The sequence below is a fragment of the Anser brachyrhynchus genome (genome assembly GCF_964034855.1).
Source record: "Anser brachyrhynchus genome assembly, chromosome: 1".
Taxonomy (NCBI): Eukaryota; Metazoa; Chordata; class Aves; order Anseriformes; family Anatidae; genus Anser; species Anser brachyrhynchus.
The window spans coordinates 38,787,935-38,806,228 of record NC_137694.1 but is presented as its reverse complement, the minus strand read 5'-3'; the positions used below and the strand labels follow the sequence as shown (position 1 = coordinate 38,806,228).

The 18,294-nt window shown below is 43.9% G+C and overlaps 1 protein-coding gene across 3 annotated transcripts in view; it reads left to right on the top strand.

Annotated features, from left to right (window-relative positions):
* PTPRB (protein tyrosine phosphatase receptor type B) overlaps positions 1–9,568 on the top strand; it is a 65,609-nt gene extending 56,041 nt beyond the window's left edge. For 2 of the 3 annotated variants that reach the window (XM_080579575.1, XM_080579577.1), the window contains 3 exons: positions 187–350; positions 840–975; positions 2,672–2,833. In XM_080579575.1, coding sequence (XP_080435701.1) covers positions 187–350; positions 840–975; positions 2,672–2,818 — 447 coding nt within the window. In that variant the 3' untranslated portion in view covers positions 2,819–2,833. Of the gene's footprint in view, positions 1–186; positions 351–839; positions 976–2,671; positions 2,834–4,761 lie in introns of those variants that run through there. The other variant, XM_080579576.1, reaches the window with a different exon arrangement.
* The last annotated feature ends 8,726 nt before the right edge of the window (positions 9,569–18,294 follow it).

Below are 18,294 nucleotides of genomic sequence, written 5' to 3'. Positions count from 1 at the left end.
GGGACAGTGGGGATAATTGGCTGTTGGGTTAAAAATAACTGCAAGGCTAAATTAGGAAGGTTTCTTTTGCTGTAGCAGAGTTGCATCATGCCCAGCTCATATTTGGTGGTAGCTGTAGCATTCTGAAGATCCATGTTGTATCCTCCTCTCTTGGCTGTTCTGACCCCCACTTTTGTACCCTGACAGGAAGAGCAGCTTGACTCAACAAGGCTCATTCGTCACTTCCACTACACTGTGTGGCCAGATCACGGTGTGCCGGAGACCACCCAGTCCCTGATCCAGTTTGTGAGAACTGTAAGGGATTATATCAACAGGACCCCAGACACAGGACCAACTATTGTGCACTGCAGGTATGCACAGCAGCCAAAAGTCAGCAGCACAGAGCCTTTGTGCCTGCCATTGGGAAGATCCCAAGTATTCACACCTCTTAGGATATGGGCAGCCACAGAACCTGGGAGATGGCTGATGGGCTCAAGTCCCCAGATACATCGAAGCAGCATTCCCAAGGCACATGCACTCGCTCACAATCTCGCCCTGGAGATGCCCCAAAAATTATTCTCAGGGAACTACTGTGTCTTTGTGGGACCACTGGAGAACACTTCAAAGTGTCAGCAGCTGCCATTGCTCATATGCTTTTGCGTTCTTAAATTGCCTTTGTTCTGCTGGTTGTGGCCCAACATCTGGATCACAAAGAACCATTCCGAAAAGTAAATATATACCGAGGGATGAGTTTGACTACCTATGGATCTGACAGATCCATCATTTACCCCCTTCTGACGGAGATCTCTCCCCTCCCTCTCCATCTCCTTTGAAATGTTAGGGATTGTTTTCTTTTTCAGTGCTGGTGTTGGCAGGACTGGCACATTCATTGCACTGGACAGAATTCTGCAGCAACTGGATTCGAAGGACACTGTTGACATTTATGCAGCAGTGCATGATCTAAGGCTTCACCGGGTTCACATGGTTCAGACAGAGGTAAGTTTTGGGTAGCCTACAATATACAGCAACACCAGCTGCGGTATATAATCAACAGTCTTTCATCTTAAAGCACGGCACAGTTACTCCACTGTGAAATACTAGTTAATTTCTACTAATACTAGTTAATTAATACTACTATAATTTTAAAACTCTAAGCACAGTGACCTTGTGGCTTTGAAGGTTGTGTTTTATTGAGCTGCTCTGCCCATTTTCATTAATGGTACTGGAAGAATTGATCACCCTTCTAACATATTATGCAAAAGGAAGTATATATATTCCACAAGTGCAGAAAAAGTGTTCAGTATTTCTTTCTGTGCTTTTAAAACTGCAAGAAAATCACTTTAAGTTAATAGCAGGTAAACGCTTAGGAGCTGATGTAATGAAAGAGAGTTGTTGAGGCAGTCTACGTTTTGCCTGGGAACTGTTAATAGAGGAATCAGAATGTTTGATGGGTCTGCCTGTATTAGCTTGATACTATTGGAGCTCTTTGTTGCAATTTGGAAACAAAAATATCAGTGGCTGAGCTTCTTAGCAGCAGTCACGCGAGTATAAAAAAGGTGCCATTGGGAATGTAAGAGAGATTTCCTGGAACTTTCTTAATAACAGAACGCCTCCTCTTTTAAGGGAGACAGGTTCTCAGCCTGATCTGGGCATCCTCAGAGAAGAATACATTTCACCTTCCACACGTTCCCACCATCCGTAGTCAGCAAAGGCAGACAGCAGGCATCCTCACTTTCCTACTGCCAGAGCACTGAGAAAAATGCACAGAGCAACAACTGAATTTCTTATGAAAATAGATAAAAGATGTGGGGGGAAGAAATGTGCTTACTGAAGAAATTTTATCTTTGAGATGAAGTAATATTAAAAAAATACATCTTGATATAAAAGATGTTCAGCCTAATTTGGGGGTACCATGCTACACTAATCGCAAAGCAATAACAACCCATTTCATAAACCCTGAAGAGTGGCAGAAAACCCTGAAGAGTAGCAAAGCATGGGGATTTAACAATCTGTTCTGTCATGATAGTTTGATAGTAACATCATGCTGACCATCTCTACAATGGTTGTGAATGTCATCTTAGCTTCCTTCTAGTGAAATACATTCTGCAGAATAGATGGTCTGTCATTCATTGCATATTTAGAAGCAATCTTATAATTTATATTGGACCAAAAAATACAGTTTTTGCCAAAAAAGCCTAGCTCATCAAAGTTCTATGAAATATTTATGTATTTTGATAAAATTATGTGAAAAATACTTTTTTGTCATAATAAAAAAATCAGGAAATTGTCTTTTCTCTGTGCTTTCCTGTACATATCAGTTGTTACACATACATTGTACCTAAACATTCAGAAGTAGTAGCTGTCCAGTGTAGCCTCATGTCAAATTATGCCTTACAGTTGATAAAGCTTTCAGTCATGCCATAAAAAACATATTATGACAGTCAAAACATATTGACAGTCGGAACATATTATGTTAGTTTATGTTTTAATGGTACAATTTCTAAGAACAGATGATCACAAAAGTTCACTATATTACCACTGTGAAAAGGAGATTAATTCCGGAAGTACATTTTCACTTTTAACACCGCTCTTGATTCTGTGAGAGTCAGCCTGTAATGATTTTTCACAATAAAGCAAAAGAAATCATGAAATTTTCCAGAGTGATTTAAAAAAAAAATAAAATCTTTTGCAGTGTCAATATGTGTATCTTCATCAATGTGTGCGAGATGTGTTAAGAGCCAGAAAGCTTCGCAGCGAACAAGAAAATCCCTTGTTTCCAATATATGAAAATGTGAATCCAGAGTATCACAGAGGTAAGTGGAAGTTTATCAAATTATGAATGTAATAGATCATTGACAATGTAATTAAGGGGGCAAATTGCTCTATCCCTTGCCATTGATGTTTGTTCTCTTCTTGGACATTCATTTCTCCACTGATCTTTTCTTGTGACTCTTGCAATTTCATCTGCTTCACAAGGGGCTTGCCAACTATGTTTCAGCAACTTTATTTCCTTTATTAGTAGTATTTATAGCATCTCTTCCTGCTCTTACCTTATCTTCATGCTCTCCCTGTCTCATGCTTTTCGATACCTATGCTGTTGGGTGAACTGAACCCCTTCCCTATCCTGATACTGGCTTCCTGCTTTACCTCGCAGCTGTTTACACCATCTACTTTTAAGCATACTGAGGCCACTGGCTGGGATCCCTGGTCTCTGTTATCATCCATGGTGTTCAGCTTCTGTCCTGAATCATCCCCATTTTCTGTTCTAAGGTGGCCTTAGGGGACTTCCTGCCTGTCTTAACTGTATGTGTCCAAGGCTGGGCTCTTTCCTCCTCCCACAGCTCTCCATCCTTACAGGCTTTTATTTTTTTCCTAGCCTATATCCAGTTCCTTGGGCTGTTCCTTGGGGAATTTAGAGAATTAGAGAATTCCTTTTGAGAATTTAGAGCTATACCCACTAAAGGCACTGAAAACCCTCAACCCATTTGGGTGCCTAGGCTGCCTGTACAGGTAGGCCTTGAGAAAATGGTGCCAGGAAACTCAATCTTACTTCCCAGTGGAAATCAGAGGAAGCGACTGTGGCTACATCTCAGCTACATCCTTGGGGCACCGTGGTCCTGAATGACCAGTCAGAGCATGTAACAGCTCCAGGACAGACTGCAAGACTAGATTTCTTTTGTGGCTATAGGGAAGGAGTGAGTCCTGCAGGCCCTGGTATGTTCTCGAGACACAGCCAGGTCACATACCCTGTTCTGGGTATTGATAAATGTTCCTGAAACGTTCCAGTCTTACAGTTACAGCCCATGATTCTCATTATAGCCAATATTAAATAGATTTCTGCTGTGTCCCAGCAGAATGTCCTAAACATTAGATTGTTGGATATTCCTTGTAACATTTTTCAGGCCATTACAGTCCTGCTGGTCTGAGCTGAGGTGTCCTGGAAAGTTGAGGTGGCTGCTGGTGATGAGGAGAGGCTGGGGGTTGATCAGGATCTACTACTGGGAAGTTGTCTTCCTGAAGCAGTAGTCATCACCTCAACCTCTCCTACCCCTGCCTTGACCTGCTGGGGCAGGATTAGTAGACCTGGCACCAGCACTGTCCTTCACCTCCTGTTCTCATGGCTGGACGACCAGTCTGGAGAGCTGAGCAGAGGTGGCCTGTGAGAGTGGCCTGTGAGGTGCCCTGTAGAGCTGATCCCGAAGAGCTTTAGAAATTTTCAGGGTCAGATCTCAGCAGCTCCTCAAAGTTGAATGTTAAGAATCAAGGTTACATCACAAGGAATCAAAACATTTTTTTTAATGTAGCCTGTAGATATCAGTTATCAATAGGTAGAGCAAGCTTGGAAGTAGCCAAAAAGAGAAGTAGCATGTTCAACAAACTGGGAAAGTAAAGGTGGGAGCTGCTCTTGAGCTGTCACATCAATCTCCAGCCAGTGCTGCTGTTGCACAATCACCTTTCAGATCACTGTAGTTGTGGAATCACAGAATCACAGAATGGCTTGGGTTGGAAGAGACCTTAAAGATCATTTAGTTCCAACCTCCCTGCCATGGGCAGGGACACCTCCCACTAGACCAGGTTGCCCAGGGCCCCACCCAGCCTGGCCTTGAGCACCTCCAGGGATGGGGCACCCACAGCTGCTCTGGGCAGCCTGTGCCAGCGCCTCACCACCCTCAGAGTGAAGAATTGCCTCCTAATCTCTAATCTAAGTCAGCAGGCAGAGATGAACATGAAGCCACCTGTGTTGTTTTATTTTTTCCTAATCCCAGTTTTCCTTGCTTTCAGATGGTGTTTATTCAAGGCACTGAGAATGTTACAGACACCTGCTTTTGTGACCACATTTGTTAACTAGGGGCTTTGTTTGTTGTTTTTTTTATGTATGTATTTCATGCACTAGAAAGGTGCCAGACCTTTCTATTGAGACTGTATTATTTATTGGTCTGGTGTTTTTTTAAAAGATATATAATTTAAGTGTAATAGATATTAATGTATATAATTGTATTTTGGCATTATGTAAATATGTATTTTTTCTATAATGTTTATATTAATATTAAGCTTCAGATAATACTATTTTTTCTTACCACAGTTTTTATGAACTGTTCTACATAAACTATTTTAAATTGTATGGCTAACAGGACTGCTGCATTTTGAGCAGGTTATGTATTGGCATTTAACACACAAGAAAAAATCCTACAAGGAAAGCCTCATTTTTTAATTTTTTTTTAACTAGTTCAGTGTTTGTGAGATGAAATAAGCTACTATTAAGAAAGGGAACAGTAGTCCTGCCTAAGAGTTACAATGCTACTTTTCACTTTAACCTTACTGCTTGTGATCTGACCAAAATGGATGAAATCCATACCACCATGACATATCTTTTACAGAACTCATTAACAGCGGAGTAAAACAGGGTCCACCTCACTAGAAGCAACTGTTTCAGTCTAATGTGACATAGTAGAAAAATATCAAACAACACATGCTGCCTTGAAGTCTAGCTGGCCTTTCCCCACAGACGCTTTGAGGGGAGCAGGTCACATCCTGATTTCTTTACACTGGTTTAAGAGAGCAGAATCAGACCACAGCCTGTGTCTGTGCATTTTTACTTGCAGACAATTCCAGTAAGAAAAGTTTTCAAGAAAACACCTCATACACTTACGTTATCAGACCTATAAGGATGTGAAAGCTGTCAGCTTCCATAGCTCATTAAAACAGTGATGTACCATGACAGCTTAGGAAGTAGAGGGGTTACAAACTTATTGAAATAAAGACATACAAAGATACATATCCCACAGTTTGCACAACTGGCTTTGGCTTTAAGCTGCTTGCAGCATAGCTGCCTCAGCCCAAGTGCAGGTCTCCTTCGAATGCTGTTTGCTTTCACAGAGGAAAAGCGTGGCCCCAGCATGTCCGCACAGAAGGACTCCTCCATTTAGATATTGCCTGATGTCACCGCTGCAGGGGCAGATGGAATAGAAAAAGGCTCATCATATCCCAGGGGATGTAGTCTCACGATGATTAGCTCGCTGTGCTAATCATCAGATGCACTCAGAACGTCCTGTGATTAGCAAGAAGTGTAATCCAACAGCACCCACCAGGTATCCTGCCCAGCCAAGCAGTTTAGGAACATCCTCTTTCCTCTCCAAAAGAGGCTTTTCCTTCAAGGAACTGATTTGAACACTCTGCTCAGCTGTTCTTTGTCTTTGAAGAGCATTTTATAAATAAACAGAAAAGAGGCAGCACGCAGTTCATCTCCTTCACATGTAGGAAGTGTTTGGTAGTTCTCCTTTTATCTATTCGTTCCTTCTTTACTTAGAAGAAACTTAGCCTGCTGCTGAAGACAAGTGCCTAGGTTCCACTTTTATTTTGGAGAGAAATCAGCATTTCTGAAGGCCTCCAGAGAACCAGCCAATACATCTAAGTGCCTTAGTTAGAAACTGCAGTGGCTCTGGGACAAGATTACTGTGACTTCACCACGACTTACTGGAGCCACACTCTCTCAGCAGTAGGAACACCTGTCTGACAATGGGTGAAGAAATGTGCAAGGCTTCTCTGACAGTTTTCTTAAATCATTCTAAAACAGAACCAGCAAGACTGTGCACATCCGCGTCACTCGGATTTTCCTTAAGAGAAAGAAACAGCCTGATAGTGCCTTTTCCTTACTCCAGCTAGAGTCTCATCCTTTCTTGTCCAGTACCCTCAGCTGCCTCAGAAGCAACCTTTCATATCAGCTTTCACATCTGCTCAGAACACGTAGGCTCAGATAAGCTTGTAGGTGTCTGTATGAAAACGCTGCTTCTTCCTCCTGTACGTCCCTATTGGCCCCCACACAAACCTCAAGATTCACCATCCTTAGTGGGATCTGAAGAAGAAGGGACCAACATTGCAGTGGAAGCCACTTTCACAGGGGGAAGTCTAGGCAAAAGCACAAGGAAGGGTGCAAGTTTTCTGCAGGCCTCTTCTCTGTTTCTTGCGCTGCAGAGACTCCAGGTTAGCAGGCAAGGACAAACAAGCATGGCAGCATTAGATTGATCATTGGTTCTGCTAATAACAGCTGAACTTAGGGCATCATGGAAATTGCTTTTGTGCTACGTGCGCTGCATTTAGTCCTTTCTTTCTGCAGCAGTGGCTGCAGAATGAAGATCATGTTAGTTACCAGCAGTACAACAGCACTGTGAAGAAGTACCACGTGCACTCCGTAAATTAGCTCACTCTATATATTACCGTGTCATTTCTGTATGCTGAGGGAAATGGAACTCGCTCAATAATGCATGATTGGATGGCAAAAGTCTGATTGTATACTACTATATATGTATGTTGTTCGTTGTTTTCAGACGGGCACATCATTCTGCTCTTTATTTTAATGTTGTTTCTCAGCTCCCTTCTCAGAGGGAACTCTGTAGGGAACACCTATAGAGTTCACAAGTCTACACTCAAAATGATGGTGTTGTAGCAAACATCTTTTTTCTCAGCTAATAATGGACACAGTGCATAAGCCTCTTCCTCCTTATCACTTATTAACATGACAGATGACCTTAAACACTCTGGCACAGTGCTCTTGAACAGCTTTACGTCTCTGCCTAGTTAGGTCATGCAAGAAACTGTACATACACTTTATTGCTCTGGTTCTGCTTTCTGGACAATTCTGGTCCTATGAAACCGGTGTAAATCCACTGAGAATAAGTATAAAGTATCTATGTAGCATTTTTTTTAATATAAGACACTTACTTACCAGTTTAATTAATTATATTTACTGTGCCTCTAAGCTAAACAACAGAATCAAAGGGAAATTATTAATGTAACAAGAATGGACTTGAAGAAGCCTGTGTACTGAACAAAGATGGCTCTGAAGGAAAGAGACATCCTCTGCTGAAGAGGATGCTTCTGTTTTGAATGTCCATGGATGATGTTCAGAATTCCCTTCTTGATGTTTCCCAATAATAATGTTATAAAGCAAGGCTAGTGTTATTGCTGATCCATAAGCTAAGATTTGCACACTTGGAGCCCAGTCCTGTGAATATCCACATTGTCCACAAAGCTACCTGAATACCTTAATGAAAGTCAACTGGAATGTTTGTCTGAAAAATACCATGCAACTTGTGAAGCACTTGCAGGGTTGGGCTTTTAGGTTAATTCAAATTTTTGTATTGAAAGTTATTTAATAATGAAAAAAATATAATTAATGTTTTTAATCCGTGCAATACAATTACAAGATCCACTACCGATCATAGAAAAGAAGTAGATTTTGCATAGCTGGAGTTGATAAATGATATTTTTTGTTACTAATGGAACACAAAAGTGGGTGAGAAATAGGCATACTGTGAAGATGTCATAAAAGTGCAACTTTATACATTTTTCTCTGCTGCTATAGTTATTTATACAGCTTATATACGTGCCTAAGATTGCCAGAAATATTATTTTATGCCATGATATACTATGAATTTTCTTTCAGTTGTAGAACAGAGAAAAGAATATGTGTGAGCTTTAAGTTTATATTATGTATTGAATATGGTTATCTGTGCTTTAACTTAGAAAGCAGGAAGTCAAATACTGAACAGATCGGAGTACATGAGCGCTTAGCTGTGCTCACCAGCCTGGGAGTTAATATGTGGGCTAAAGGAATGAGCAAATAACCATCTAATCACTATATTAGCATCTCCTCCCAGGGTCACAGATCAGAGAAACACATCTGACATTCAGAGATGCAGCCTAGAGCAGTTACAGCTTCGATACCAAGGAGTGGTATGTTGGGTGCTTAGGTTTATTCAGAGTTCTTTCAGTACTTCATGCATACAGGTTTTTTTAAACAAAATAAAATATAAAATGACAACCAATCCCCTCATGGCCCTGTCACAGATGAGTGGGCTCTGGAGGTGAGAGCTCTGGGACCCTTAGTCCCAGGAGGCTGCAACTTTGAATAAAACGTGAGTGTGCACCACTGCATGTAGGCTTTGGACCCTGTGCCCTTCATTGTCCCTCCCAAGCTGACAAAGTCAAACTCCTGACCTGTTGGTATGGCTAAAGCAAAGTGGTCTGTTACCAGTGAACCCACCGATCAATAGCTAGTTCAGACTGGGATATTTTTTTAAGACTGGCAGGAAATACTGGAGACTGGGGTCTCGCTAAATTTAGAAAATACTGTGGAATTTGGGCACAGACAGTGTCAGTGATGCTGGTAGATTGATATGCATGACTTGGTTGTTTCTTGGTTTATTTGAAAGCTAAAGAAATACTATAAGTAATGTCAAGTAGCTAAATATATATTGCTCTCTACCAGGGCTGTATGTTATAGTGAAAAAAGCCATGATTTTGAAATACAGCTAGCCATAAATTCTTTGCCAGTGCCTGGAGTAAAGTGACTGAAAAATTCTTCAGCACATACTCCATTGTCATATGCTATATAATTACTTATATTTGTGTTCCAAACAAACACTGGGTGAACACAGAATTGTGCTACTCTTGTCAATTTAATTTATGCATTTGTTAAGTATATTTTTATATTTTTAGCTACAGTCAACAAATCAAATATATTTGAGTGTATTTTACACATTTTTATAAATAGTTCATGAATAAAACATTCATTTAAAAAAAAAAAAAATCACATCTTTGTCTTCTGACTGCCTTTGCATTATGGATTTTGTTGTCCTGCTGCTCACAGAAAAGGTCGTAAGTGAGTTTGATTTCAAGTGAGACGGTCTTCAGAGAACATTAAATTCACCAAAAGCCTCAGCCTATTGGGGAAAGGGGTTCTGTTGTTGCCTGGTGGCTGGATTAGTGCCCATGCAGAAAGATACAGTTGTTCCACCCCCAAGTTCTCTGCCCTTATTGTCTGGATTATGCAGTGTGCATTTGAAACAACGGTGCTACTCAGGAACTTGAGTGCCTGTTATTTTAGAGATGTTTCGCAAAGCGGTTGTACCAATTAAGACTGCACTGGAGCTACATCGCTGTCTACCACCTGAGGATCTGAACCATTCTTTATAACAAATATATTTTTCCTGCTCCCCTTCTCCACAATGCTTAAAACCCATTAGCATTCTTGTGGGTTCGGGGAGCTCAGCAGTAGCATGCTTGTTGCCAGCCCTGTGTGCCTCCATTAGTCCTTATTTGTCATCAGAAGTGTTTAGAACGAGGTGATTCTGTTTATTTTAAAGGAAGAATGATGTATTGGGTTACACATTGTACTGTGAACTATTCGCTGAGAAGCCGTGTACTGAAGGCTATGTTGTTAGATACGTCTTGAGGAAGGTGTTACATTTTTTCTTTGTGGTATAAAAGCTTACCTCCTAAGCATACGCCATTCTGAAGCCAACGTAGGCACAGAAGAGCAGCAATAAAGATAATGTACGGTTAGTATCTCTATGCAGGAGAAACATGGCCAGCACTGCAGACAGGAATAAATACAAATGGTTTTACAAGGTGCAGCAAGGAAATCGAAACACAGAGGGTCTCCAGCACTTCTGGTTTTACCAAGAAGACAGAACTTGGTTGGCAATACCAGTACATCAGCAAACACCACAAGTGAAAATGTAAAGTGCTGCTAACCGAGCCTTTACACATCACTCATTTAAAATACCAGTCCTGACCTGTGCAGACACCCCTCAGCAACAACAAAAGACACATAAAAGAGAAAAACAGCCTTCCAATTAGATAGTGAAAAAACATGGTATTGCGGAGGAGTTGCAAAAGCCAGGCATGCTTTTCCTGTCCCAAGGGGGCCTTGGTAGCTGTTCATATTTGCGTGAAGAGGCGTGTGTGCCTCCGTGTTGGGGTCTGCCTCTCGCAGGTGCCTGACGTTACATCAAAGTGAGGTGGTAGCCGTCATTTGCGTCTTCCAAAAACCTCACCACAACAGGCACCTGTGCTTCCTGCGTGGGACTAGGGGTGGCTCCCCAAGGCTGTAGGGCTAGGCAGCGCTCTGCGGGCGTGTAGGCACCAAAATCCAAGGAGAAGCTTTTTTGCAGACCTCGAAGTATTCAATTCTCCATGCAGAACATTAGCTTAGCACCTACAGCTTTGCTGTTGTGCAGGTCCTGGGGACCCCAAAAAGGCTGAAGTGCCCCGAGTGCTGTCACTGACCAGACAGGGTCCCCACCACCAGCACGGGAGGGTTCAGCTCCAGGCTGCCCTCCCCGCACACCCCCTTCTGACCCAAATTCCCAGCCACACAGGGTGGCAGGAGGGTGTCCGGCCCCTGGAGGTGCTCCCAGTGGTTGCACACAGCTTTGGGAGACAACGAGAGAGAGAAGTGCCAGTAGGCCCTGGGCTGGGCACCGCCTCGCTTCCTCCCTCCACACAGAGGCCTTCGGTCACTGAGCCACGGGGCCGCACACCCAGCGCTTGTGGGAACAGCAACAGGGACAGGCGAAAAGCTGGGGCAAGATGACCAGAACCCACCGGTGTTACTGCAGCCCGCTTGCAAAGCAGCTCAGAGGAGGCTGAGCACTGCCAGGAGCCCGGCCTGGAGGGGGAGGGTGACAGCCGCAGCCTTGGGCAGCAGCCGAACGCCAGGCACCGAGCGTCGCTGGCAAACGCCGCGCTGGCGGGGACAGGCATTTGTACATGGCCTTCCCCACGCTCGTGCCAAAATCCCTGCCAAGTTTCACACCATGTCCTTGCTTGTCTTTGGTGTTCGAGCACCCAGACCTGCTTATGCTCCAAATGAGCAGAGACCTGCAGCAGCTACCTTTTACTGAGGGATAAAGGCAGAGTTTTCCTGCTCTCCCCACAGCAGTGAGGCCACAGCTGGTAGTTAGGTGCCACCCAATTTGAGTCCTCTCAGGACAAGAAGGGGCCAGAAACCAGGTATTTCTGCTCCCACAAGCTCCCCCGTTGCCTGAGGAGAGGCACTGTCCTGTCTAAAAGATGGGGTACAGGCAGAAAGGGTGAGCTGGGTGAGCCCTTGCAGGAGGGAGGTGTCTCCCAGCTGCCCTGTTTCACATGCTGGCTCTCTTGGATGCTTTTTTTACATACGCGTCTTGGTCAGGCTGGTTTGCACCGGGCCTTAAAACTAGGCATGTTTTGCTGAGGGACGCCCAAGTGCACTCTCCTGCATAGGTCTGAACCTGGACAGAAGAAAGTCAATGATCTGGCTAATATCACACCTCCATAAAAAAAAAAAAAAAAAAAAAAACCACTTTGCAGGACTATCAAGAGAGTAAATTTAGTTTAGGTCAAGTTCCTCCTTAATGTGGAGAACAATGTACATTCATAAAGTCCTTATCGCTGGTTCTCACAGAGCTAAAGCTGTAGCATTTCCATCAGCTTTGTCCTTAGGATAGGGGACCAGGCACCTGGCTAACATTGGGTTATATATGCCCCATAAAGTGCACTCAAGGGGCACCGACCAAGCTGCTACCGAAACCTGGTTCCCACCATCTTCTCCAACCTGTGGTGGCATCTCAGGGCTGAAGAATTTCGCTCTGGAGACAGAGCAAACACTAGGAGTGTTTACATCTGCTCACACACAAACTTTTCTAGTACAGCCATGTCTGTCTGGGGCAGACTTCCCCTATGATCGCCCTTCCCCAAATAACCAGAGGAGGTCAGAAGAACCATACCCCAGTCATCAGAGACACAGAAAGCTGTTAGGTTGACAAAGCAGATAGCAAGGCAGATAGCTACAGTGCCTATGTAGATACCCATGGGCTTAAGTAAACTGATTACTATCCCTGTATCCTGGTCATATTTGGGACGGATAAGGAGTTGAGCTACTTCACCCTGCCAAATGGAGGTGATCTGGGGTCACCTTGGGGCCTTCAGCCCCTCACAGCTTTGCTGCTCAGCATTTTCTGAATGAAGCTCTGAATTCACAGCTGGTGAGAAAGGTGTGCAGCCAAAGTCCCTAATCATCAGGCTAGCAGAGTGATGGGGAAAAATTACCAAGGGTCTCTTCAGGGATAAAAGCAACTGCATTGGGTGGCTCCACAGGACACTAGCACTAGATCCTTGCATTGATATGCAAACAAAAAGGACTTTGTAAGAAATTACTTCCCTGTCCATGGCATAGCACACATACACAAGTCAGTAGGGATGGGGATATATTTCAAATCCATTTGTTTGAGTTGTCAGATGCCTACTGGAAGGTGCAAAGATAAGAAAATTGTTTCCACTTTGCAAATTTATTACTAGGAATTTTAAAAGTGATCTGTTGCAACTACAATCCCAAGATCTCTCCTGCTCCCATTGAGTATGTGGGACAAACATGTCTGTTTTTAACCCAGACCAGGTTTGAGGCTCTAGCACAGCCAGCAAAGAAAGAAGGCCCTTCAGTTTTGTTTTCCATCCTACAGTGAATAAGGAAACCTGAAATTAAAGAAGAGACTAGTGGTATTATGGATAAGAAAGCCCATACTTGCTGGAGATGGCACATAATAAAGCCACCAGAATAGAGTTGGTATGAACTGAGCCGCACTGTAAAAATACAGAGTAAAAATAATCAGATGCAGACAGTAAAGTGAAGGTGGTCTGAATGCTCCGCACGGCTTGGCTAGGGAGGAAAATGTTATGCAAATAAAGGCCAGATACAGAAAGGTCCATGTGTTAATTGGGGGCACTTCTCTTGCCTGTCACTGACTAAAGCAACAGTAATGAAACCACTAGGAGAAAAATATGTGTACTTGCAAAGGCAGTAAAGACTCGTATAATGTCCAAAGTACCAAACAGATCAGTAAAGGTAGGCTCAAGACACCAAGCATGATAAATGGCAGCATCCTGTTATCTTATCGCTGGATCTAAAAGACACCTGGAGCCAAATTATTTGTGAGCCCAACTTGGAAAGACCGAACTGGCAGACAACTGGAATTAATTAATGCCCTACAGATCTGTGCTAGAAAGATTGGGGAGCACTAAAAATAGCTGAGGAGCCTGTTTCTTACACATCATGCCAATTAGATCTGGTTGGGCTGTGACAAATTTGCTGTAAACATCCTGATGAACAAGCAACTCCCCCAAGCCCCCTCCAGGAGCTCCTGGGCAGCTGAAATCTTGCATTAAAAATGCCCAGAATTTCAAACGGCAAAAATAGAGAGGGAAAAAAAGCAAAAGGAAGCGCTAGTGTCAAGTATGTTGTGGTTGATTAGCCAGGGTAGGTGGGAAGATTTCTGATGCTTGACTTAATGATGTTCTGGAGCATGGATTTCTGTTTGCTTAGGTGGGATTAGACCTAAACATCTGGTTGTACTGAGTCAATTAGAGGAAAAGAAGAAAAGTCAGAAAATACGGTGAGTGCACTTCTACTGCTCTTGTCTAGTGAGTGCGTTCGTTATTCATCTCTGTTGGGAAAGTTGCACAAACATCCATGCGGGGATGGGAAGGCAATTGGGTGGAAGGGTAAAGACGAGTAGACTCCCTGGTCTGTTTCAGGAGAGATCTGCTGTGGCAGAGCCTGGCCTGCCCCTCACTACCCCACCAGGATGCCTCAGGAAGCGAGGCCCAAGCCCCGTTCAGTCCCCAGCTGAGACGGGGAAGCTGAGGGGTTTGTTCACGTGGCCAGGTCCCCTTTGCTCCTGAAATGCCACTTTTTACCTTCGAACCGAAAGGGAAAATGTGGTGCAGAGCCTTCAGAAAGAGCTTTTCCCTTAGCTGCGTCCCCATGCCTTCCCCTCTCTAGCACTTATCTTGATAATTAAATTATGCAGCTGAGGAAAGTGATTTGGAAACAGATGGCATGCAAGATGCTGTAGAAAATGCTGTGCATTTCAATCTTTAACAGCGATGTGCATACAGATTTGGGTGGTATATGGACCTTGAAGTAGTTGAATTTCAAAATCTGCTTGTGCAGTGGCCTTTAACCAGAAGAAATGAATGGCCCTTTAGCCTCCAACTTGATATTCACAATTAAGTTTTAAAATCAAGCTTTTCCCTGAACATTGTGGCCAGTCTGATTTGCCACACCGCTTGGTGTGCCCTAACCGAGGTTCCCACTAAGCTTCAATGACAGTGTCCAAGGTAGGAAATAAAGGATTTGGGCAAGGTGGGATCTTGAAGCACGCAGTTTAGACAAACCTAGCACTAGTCCCTGAAGTACGGGAGATTAATTCAAAACAGAAGAAATAATTAATTAATCTGTGTGAGAGTAAAGCACTGAACGTGTGAAGCATCTCCTCTTCGCTGTGATGTTTTCCTCCTTACTGCAACCGCACATCCAAAGCAGGCCCCGTGCTCCAAGCCCGTTCTCTCGCTGTCCTCCCTGTTTTAAGACATTTAAGACCACTGCATGAACTCGATGGGGTGAGGAGCAGCTGTCCTCAGCCTGCTGGCACAACATCAGGCAGCGGGATCCCACCGCTGCCTCCCAGCCACAGCACACACCGTGGGGCAGGAGATGGGGAGATCTTCCCTCGACGTGGGCGAGGAAAGGGGTGCACCCACGACGTCTGCTGCTGGATCACTGTTAAACGTGTCTTCACTCAAAACTTAGGTGGTAAAAGAGATTGTGCTAGATGGGGCTGCTGCCTCCTTCCAGGAAAATAGCACGGTCCTCAGATCCCAGCCTCTGAAGCAGTGCTGGAAACTGCCTCGTCCTCGCTATCCTGGTAATGAAAACCATCACGAGAGGAGCCCTCCTGGCAGCTGTTTCCATCACCGAGTGTATTTCCACACAAAGCTGGAGGCAGTTCTCAGAGAGACTAATAAATTGGACGTAAAGAGTTTAAACTGCCTGGATAAATAATGACAGATGCTTAGGGAAGGAATAGCAAGCAGAAGTATGAGTTTCGCAGTGCCCGCAGTTCAAAGAAAATTAGTTCAAAATGTGAGGGCATTGTTCAGATGAACAGCAAGGGATAACGCAGCGAGGGGCAGGGGAAGCTGTTTCCTTCCCTAGCACAGCGAACCTCTGCTCCATGCCAGCACCATGCCAGCACCATGCGTTGGAGCTGCAAGGTGATGGATGCAGACGCCATCACTTACAGCCGTGCCTGCAGAAGCAGCTCCGCTGGAGCGCTAGCACCCGATGGGGCAGGTGAGGTGGGGAAACGCTGAATCCACCAGCAGAGGTAGGGACTGAGGACCTGGTATCCCTACATTTTGTGTCCATCTCGGCTGCTGTTTCGTGGAGTAACCCTGCACACAACGCTTAACTCCCGCACGCAGCAGTTCAGCTGCATGTAAAAGAAATTCTTGCTTCCTGGGGATGTGAGGAGACACACACTCCAATTAAAATCCCACTTTGAAAGAAGCTATTAAAAATAACCATGCTGCCAACCCTCTTTTTCCTCACCCAAGGACGGAGCAGATTTTAATACAGCACATTTGCCAGAAAAGGGAAAGCTCTCCTGAAAAGGGAAGCAAACTCTGCATTGTCAGAAAGGCTACAGCACTTCTTAGGGGTTGTGTTTTTCTTTTCCTTCTGATTTCATATTTCATAATAGCTACTCTTTGAATGGAGAGGGCCAAATTATCAGAACTCTTTTGAGCTCCATAATGGGCGATCCTAATGGCAACATTTGACTTGGCAACACGGTCTTCAAGGTTATTTAGCGAAGCACAGAATGTACATCAAATTAAAAAAAAAAAAGTGAATTCTAATGTGCCTCTGCAAAATAAATATGAAACTAATCAATCCGTCACTTCTCTTTTTGTTTTGGCTATCAATAAAAGCAACCTTGAAAGTGTAACTTGAGTGTTAGAGAGCGATAGGGGAACAATGCTACGAGGAATGCGAGTTGGTACAGACTGTTTTAGATCATTATAAAGCTAATTATTGAGAGAGACAGCTCAGTGTGCATGAATACAGAATAACGATGAGTTTAGTAAACATCTACTACATGGTATGGGTGCATTTATGTGCCTGGAGAAGGGTGCTTAAGAAGGAAGGAGCAGGGTGAAACCAGAGCGCGTGCGCCATGCCAGCAGCACATGGGAAGGAAGGGCCATGGCCAGCCCCTCTCAGGGACAAATCGCTCTGACAGCCACCCTCTAACTGCACGAGAGGGGCTGGAAGTCACCAGACAAAAAGAAATCATCCCCACAAAGTTGCCAGATAGGTCAGAATGAAATTTGAGCAGTAGGTCAGTAAAAGTAGCTCTGGTTTGAAATGCGGAGTTTTGCCAAAACTTTCATTTATTTTGCTCGATTACAAAGCAAAACAGGCTAAAAAAATGCCACGTCAGCCCCGTGTTTCCCCAAGAAGTCGCTGAGTGGCAGCTGCTGAAGAGAAGGCCAGGGCACGGGGGCAGGCAGGTGCTCTCAGTGCTTGCTGCACCACGCTGCTGAACTGCATCACCCCTGGGGGCTTTACCGTCACAAGGGTCTCCTTGCCGAGAAGCTTCCTCCCCCCAGATGCTGTATTTGCTGTATTCCTCCCATCCTCGTTTACTAGTTGGTATTTTTCAAGAATAGAAAAAAACATTTTATTCTTCTGCTAATGCTCTTAGCTGCTCATATTTGCTTTTGATTCATCTGCCCATCAAACCGCCGCTCATAAACCTCCTGATCTGACATATTTTAAAAAATGCAATTAATTTGCCCTTTACCTTGCCGTGTCATATCATGAGTAAAGCTGCTGAGACTCCTCGCCCCACACCTGCACTCGGCATCTTGCAGTTCATTATTGCTTTGTGTTGACACTTCTTCAGCCCATTTTCAGTCTCCCTGAGCTTGTTGCCAGCCTGATATAAATTAATTTCTCCAATAAGTTCCCGAGGCATTACTTAAAATGCTCCCTGTGGTGTATTGCTTCCCGTATGTCTCCATTAGTCTCCAGTTTGACTGTAAAAGAGCAGCAAAGTTCACAGGACACGGTTTGCTTTTAATACAGCAGAATCGCTGGCTGCCTGGGATCCACTCATCTGGGTGCTTGTAGGGTCACAGCATACTCTCAGTAGCTTCAATGAGGAACGAATATTAATCCACCAAAAGCCAGAGAAGCTGGCTGATTCCAGAATTTGTTTTTTTCCTTAGGTATCAGGCCAATTTTTCATGATTTTTCAGGAGAAAAATCACCCGGGCATGGGAAGTGCTTTGCCCAGAAACCACCGCCAGCTGCTGGGGGCTGCTGAACAAGCAGTTACAGAAAAGAGCTGAATATTTGATTTTTTTCCTACTCCTTTTAGTGAATGACAGTTGGCATGCAAGTAAGAAAAGGGACAAACCGTTTGCTAGCCAAAATGTTATGGAAAATTTGTATTTTGCAGGTTCATGTTTGACACTGCATTAACTCATTAAATTAAATTACGGGTAGATTACTATTTATTTATATATATATATTTTTAAGCAATATCAAAGGTGATTCAAGTAACTTTTGCTGCATTTCTGGGAAAGTGATTTCAAATGGATTGCTGTGTGTGCTACATACGTGTGTGCTACATACATGTGTGCCGG